Here is a 6,551-nt window from a genome sequence, read left to right as displayed (position 1 = left end):
AAAAAAAAAAAAAAAAACAGCAGCTCTATTTTTCTATTCGTGTTTCCATCAAAACAATGAGATCGAAAGTAGCCTGGGAGTTGCCTGGATGTCTAATAAACACATCACTTTTTCTTTTGCAAGGTTGTATTTGGGATTAGAAAAAAAGTAAAGATCCTACCTGTAGGATCAAGGAGACAATGCGAAACACAGCGCACTGATATTTTTGTACATGTTTTCTTAGTCGGGGCGGGGGTGAGGGGAGACAAAAAAAGAAAAAGTGCATCTTTGCGCCGAGCACCGGGCTTTGGGAAAATGTCGTGTGATTGGTAGAGCAAACTAATTTTGTCAGGCTGAATGTGCCGATGTCCCAGGGCTAAGGCGCCTTGCTCCCTTGATGCGGGTTAACGTCCTCAATAGTCCCCCTCCAGCTGAAGTCTTTGATCAGACCGCTGCTGGCGCCTAAAAACAACATCACTTGTCTGCCTATTAGAGGCACTGACTAATCGTGACAGATTGTTTATTCTCGCAATTAGCAATGCAGCCGCTGCTCCGAGCCCCCCGCCCCCCCCCCACCGCCGCCCCCGGCCCGGCGCGCCCCCCCGGCCTGACGGGCCGCGGGGGAGGCTGCAGCAGCCCCGGCCCCAGCCTCGGGACGCTTGGGCTCCGCTGTAGCTCCGGGCCGGGCCGAGCCGGGCCGGGCCGGCCGGGCCGGCGGCAGCGCCGCTGCGCCCAGCCTTGCAGGAGCCTTCGGGAGGCACCAGGAATTATGAGGGGAATTAAATGTATCTGAGCCCTGTGCTATACGTATGTGCTGTATGTTGGTTAATATGTGCATGCTACGTCCGTATTTATAGGAGTGCACGGAGTATGCTGCAAGTCATCTAGCAATCGCCTTCACGTAGAAGTATCACGTAAAGCGCAGCCCAACGCATGTGCGTGTGCGTGTGCGAGTGACGCGTGTGCACACGCGGGATGATATCTACAGCGCGCATACCACAAGGGTATATAGTCTAGGCGTGCGGAATATGCGTGTTTGGGTAGAGCTGATTGCAGGATAATTCATTCCAATCAGATCCTTTTGCTTATCAGTTAATAAAATGTCTGTTATATCAATGCATTTCATAATCTATGTGGTTCTAATCTACCATCTTTATTGGGTCCGGTTAAAAGGAAGGAGACTTCGCTGTCCGTCCCCGTTTAGATAATTACCCTTAAATGACTGCAAGAGCCTCTTGTGTTCCTAGGAGATTAGAGCCCTGCAGCTATCAATAAACTTTTCTCAGCGAGCGGCCAATCACATTATTAGAGAGCTGCTCCGTTTTACTGCACATCCGTCCTGGACACAAGGATAAGGGATCGTAAAACAAATTTACAAAACAAAATAGCCAAGACTTTAATGGGCGGAGGGCTTAGATGTTCCTTTCCACGTGAGTGAGTTTTTCATTATCTAGAGACACGCACACATTTATGCCAGGAAATACAGCGCACCTCATGTACCCGTGTACGCATGTGCGCGCGGACTTACACAGACAGGTAAATCGCACCGTACGGCCGATGTTTGTTAAAAAAAGAATAAAAACTAAATAAAAACTAGAACAAAAAAAAAAAAAAAAAAAAAACAATCTCCATTTTTCCAGCGTGCCGCTGACCTGTGGAAAACACAGGGGTAGCGCTCGGGGCAGCCCAGTGTTTTGTTGGAACAGGTCTCCGGGAGAAGGCGGCTCCAGAGCGGCCCGAGCCTGCCCGCCGAGCCGCTGCTCTTCCCCGCCAGGGACCCCGGACTTCCCCGACGTTAGCACCCCCGTTCTGCGCTGAGCGCCCCGTCCCCTCCGCGGTGCCCGGCGGAGCGCACCGTCCCCACCCCGGCGCGGCCGCGCTCCGCCTCCCCCCGCAGCCCGCAGCCCGCTGCCCGCTGCCGCCAGGCGCGGGGCGCCCGCCCGGCCCCGACGGCGAGGCCGGGGCCGAGCCCGAGCCCGAGCCCCCGCCCGGGGCCGCCGTCGGGCCGCCGCCGCCGCCGCCGCAGCCAATGGGGCGGCGCCGCCCCGCCCCCCGCGCGCTGGTTGGGCGGCGCCGCCGCCCGCGCCGCTTTATCAGGCGGCGCCGCCCGCCGCGGGGACGGACCGCGCCGACGGCCCCCGCGCCCCGCGCCGCGGCCCCCATGCGCGGCGGCCGCTCCTCCCGCCCGGCGCGGCGCTCGCCACGGCGGGCCGCCTCTGCATGGCCCCTGCTGTGGATATGACCACCGCGCCCACCGGCGTCCGCAGCGACGAGCCGCCCGCGCCCGCCTTCAGCAAGCCCGGCGGCGGCGGCCCCGTCCCGGCCGGCGCGGCGGTGGCGGCGGCGGCAGCCATGGGCGGGGAGGAGGAGAGCGACAAGCCCAAGGTGTCCCCTTCCCTGCTGCCGTTCAGCGTGGAGGCGCTCATGGCCGACCACAGGAAGCCCGGCGGCAGGGAGGCCCTGGCCGGCAGCCCCGAGGGCGCCGGGCCGCCGCTGGGCGCGGGGGCGGCCGCCCGCGCCAGCCTCAGCCCCCGCCTGGGCGCCCTGACGGCGGAGGCGCCGGCCTCCCCGCTGCCCCTCGGCAGCCACTTCTCCGTCGGGGGGCTGGTCAAGCTGCCCGAAGATGCACTTGTCAAGGCGGAAAGCCCCGAGAAGCAGGAGCGGAGCCCCTGGATGCAGAGCCCCCGCTTCTCGCCGCCCCCTCCGAGTAAGTAGGAGCCCGGGCGCGGGCGAGCGGGAGCCCCGGCGGGCCGGGCGGGCAGCGCCGAGCCCCGGCGGCCGCCGCGGAACCCCCGCTCCCGTTCGTCCCCTTCCCGGGCAGCACTGCAGAGTCGGGCAGGGGTTTCCTCCGGGTTTCACTCTGTCTGGCCTCTCCCGAGACCTTCTCTCCTGCGGTTCCCTCTCTCTGCAGCGCCACTTACGCGTTCTCAAAATACAGAAATGCTTCAGATGTCTCCGAAGCCTTGATTTAGCCTCAGAGGGCTCAGACGGGCTTCAAACGCGGGGGAAGAACTGCTTGCACCAGGGCTATTTCTTGCGTCAAGCGTTAACTGGGGAGGATGGAAGGAGAAAAAAAAAAAGAAGAAAAAAAGCCCTGCCTGTCTGTCCATTAGCTTAACTTTTGGGCTGAATTTGCCATGCAAATCTGCGAGCATGACTTAACCTCAGAAGTGTTTTTTTTTCCCCTGAAAGTGGCTGGAATTATTTTATAAGTATCCGCATAGATCGGGTTCCCAGACATGCAGGCTACAGTCTTCGGACTTCCGCAAACTTCAGCACTACAAACTACTCTCTGAAGTATTTCGAAAGCCCGGAGAGCTGCAATTATTGATGTTTTGCTACTTTACTACAGAGACCTCAAACAGTAAAAATAGAAGTCAGGGGGTCGAGATCAGAAAGTGCGGTTTTTGCTCTCTAATGCCTGCGCTGAGCTCCGCAGATCCGGCCAAGTCGGAGCAGGCGGTGCCGTCGCCTGCCGCCGCCGACCTTCGCGAGCAGCGCTGCTTCCTCCCTCCCTCAGAGAGGGAAGCCTCCCTAGACGACTTGTGGAGCATATCGCAGTCGTTTAATTTATTTAAATTGCAAAGCAAAAGTTGTTTTTACTAAGTAAACCGAAAATAGGCCGGGGTTGAGGACCCTTAGAAATGTTAAGTAAGAGCAGAGGAAGCAGACCTGTGAAGAGCAGGAGATAGAGGCTGAGTGTGAATTCTGAGCTCGTAATTAGTAACATGGTTAATCTTGTTCCCAGGGGCCTAATGAAGAGGGTATGAGTCTGAGAAACCAGCCCGTTTAGTTTATTTTCCCCCTTAATCCAATAAAAAGGACAGCACGTATATTTTTGCAAGAGCCGCTTCCTTCACTTGTCTCTTGCCCGTTGAAGGTGGGCAGGAGGCAGAGTCTGGGGACGCCCGGCTCTCCTCCGTGCAGAGTTTTTCCGGGGAGTCCGAGGTTACTCTAGCCATCAACCACAGACGGCTGCTGGTGACTTCAGTCCTGGGAAACTCGAAAAACGTCTGAAGTTCTTTAGTGAAACATCCTCTTGCTTTACTAGGAGGGGTGAGATCAATTTGAGGAATGCCCCGGGCAGGGAGGACCGGCGCGATCCGAAGTTGTGGAGTTTTGGGGTCACTTGACTTGGAGTGGGACCTTATTTTCCAGGGGATGGGGCTCTGCAGGGTGTCCCGGTCCCGGCGCTGCTAACCGAGATCTCTCTCCTCTCTCCCCCTCTCTCCCTCCCTCCTCCCCCCCGGCTGCTTCCCGCACCCAGGGCGCCTGAGCCCCCCGGCCTGCACCCTGCGCAAGCACAAGACGAACAGGAAGCCGCGGACGCCCTTCACCACGGCGCAGCTGCTGGCGCTGGAGAGGAAGTTTCGGCAGAAGCAGTACCTGTCCATCGCCGAGCGCGCCGAGTTCTCCAGCTCGCTCAGCCTCACCGAGACGCAGGTGAAGATCTGGTTCCAGAACCGCCGCGCCAAGGCCAAGCGGCTCCAGGAGGCCGAGCTGGAGAAGCTGAAGATGGCAGCCAAGCCCATGCTGCCGCCCGCCGCTTTCGGCATCTCCTTCCCGCTGGGCGGCCCGGCAGCCGTGGCCGGCGCCTCGCTGTACGGCGCCTCCAGCCCTTTCCAGCGCGCCGGGCTGCCCGTGGCCCCCGTGGGACTGTACACGGCGCACGTGGGATACAGCATGTACCACCTCACATAGAGCCGAGCCTGGCCCCCGGCTCCCGGCGGCCCGGTGCCCGCTCCCTCCCCGCTCCTCCGGCTCTGCGCCCGCCCTGCGGCTCCCCCGCGGCAGAGACTTCTCCAGGCTGCCTCTCTCGGCCCCCTCCGCCGTGCCCCCAGCCCCTCCAGCCGCGCTGCCGTCCAGCCGCGCTCGGCTCCCGCCTGCGGGGCCGGAGCTGCTGCGCTCCGCGGCTCGGAGAAGCCCGAGGCATGGCCCGGCTCCTCCTGCCTGCGTCCCGCTGGCGCCCAGCCGCAGGGAAGGGCTGGTGGAAGAGAAACCGTGGAAAGGGGCTGAAAGACAGGACGTTTCTCTTTCTTCCTCCAAGGCGAGGTCAAGAGGCAGAAGTGTGGAGCAGCCTCTCCCGTCCCTGTGTAACGGCGCTGGCTGTTACCTGTGTTCATTCCTGCACCAGCTCCTTTGGAAGGGGCTCTGTGTACTGTGTAATATACTGTATATTTGAAATTTTATTATCATTTATATTATAGCTATATTTGTTAAATAAATTAATTTTAAGCTACTCTTGTTTGATGCAACTGGTTCATTCCTTGCCCCGCCAGGGATGACACGAGAGACTAAATCTGTGTGCGTGTGCCGAGGGGGAGAGGCACTGGCCTTCCCGGCAGTTCTTCGTCCGCCTCAGGAGACCGGTGCTCCTCAGCCTGGCTGCTCTGTGCCCCGGGAGCTGCCCCGCGCTCCTGCCCTCCCCCGCCGCCCCTCTGCCGCAGCGGCTGCCTGCGGGGGCCGGGCACCCCACCCCAGCGGCCCAGACCCCCGCTGCTGCCGCCTCCGCATCCCCCCGCCCGGCCGGCGAAGCGGCTCTGCACCCCGCCGGCGGCGGCTCGCAGGGCAGCTCCGGCCCGCAGCGCCCGCCGGGCTCTGGGCGCGGGGCCGCCGCCACGTCGGTGCCGTCCCTCGAGGGAGACCCCGGGCTTCGCCGCGGCCAGCGCGGGCGCCGAGCTGGGCGAGAGCCGCGGGGCAGGGGCCGCGCCGGGGAGCGGGGCCGGGCCCGGCGCTGCCGTCGCCGGGGCCGGTGGACGGGGCGGGTCGGCGGCGGTGTCGGTGTCGGGCCGGGCGTGTGAGGAGCCGGGGCGGCAGGGTCAGGGCGCAGGGTGCCGCGGAGCGGCTGGGGGACGCCGGCGGGAGGGATCGCCGCCGTCCGCGGGACGGGCGCCGCGCTCCGTGCCGCTCCGCGCCGCCTTGCGGGAAGCGCGCCCGGGCCGCGCCGGCCCCGCCGCGGAGCGCCGAGGGGCCCCGCGCAGAGCCGCTGCTCCGCGGACGCGCGCCGGCACCCCCGCTGCGGCTCCCCGGGTTCGTTCGGCGACGGATCGTCCGGGTAAGAGAGAGCGATGTTTTCTCTGCTGCGTTTTGTTGTGGTTTTCTTTCTCGTGCGTTATCTTTACGTTCAAGCAATGGGAGCGGCTGAGAAACGCGCTTTTTACTTTTCTTTTCTTTCTCTTTTTTTTTCTTTCTTTCTTTTTTCTTTTTTTTTTTCCTTAGCGGCTTTCATTTCCAGCAATTTAAAACGTTAAGGTTGAAGCAAAGTTAGAAGGAAAATAATTGCTGTAATGAGGCTAGGCAATCTTCTGCAGGCACCGTGGCTCCAGCGAGACTGTAGCTGGGGGCGAGGCGGGACTTTTATCATCTCCTAAATATCAATGATGCTTTCAATAACTCAAGGAAACAACATACCTGAACTCAGCCACTTTCTCCAGAGCTCACTCCTCTAATCCCTCTCTTCTCATCTCTCGCTGCTCTCTGGCTCCCAGTCCTTTCTGGGCTGGGGTGGTTTTTTTTTTTTTCTTTTTCTTTCTTTCTTTTTCTTTCTTTTTTTTTTTTTTTTCTTTTGGCTG

General features: G+C 60.7%; 1 protein-coding gene across 1 annotated transcript; it reads left to right on the top strand.

Moving 5' to 3' along the window:
- The first annotated feature begins 2,199 nt into the window (after positions 1–2,199).
- Positions 2,200–5,140, top strand: MSX1 (msh homeobox 1). The gene is made up of 2 exons (XM_062574600.1): positions 2,200–2,686; positions 4,247–5,140. The coding sequence occupies exons 1-2, from the start codon at positions 2,200–2,202 to the stop codon at positions 4,678–4,680; spliced, it is 921 nt and encodes a 306-aa protein (XP_062430584.1). The 3' UTR covers positions 4,681–5,140.
- Positions 5,141–6,551: the final 1,411 nt, after the last annotated feature.

The sequence above is a fragment of the Rhea pennata genome, chromosome 4 (assembly GCF_028389875.1).
Source record: "Rhea pennata isolate bPtePen1 chromosome 4, bPtePen1.pri, whole genome shotgun sequence".
NCBI lineage: Eukaryota > Metazoa > Chordata > Aves > Rheiformes > Rheidae > Rhea > Rhea pennata.
The sequence above is the reverse complement of the archived record's forward strand: the minus strand, read 5'-3'. Positions and strand labels throughout refer to the sequence as shown.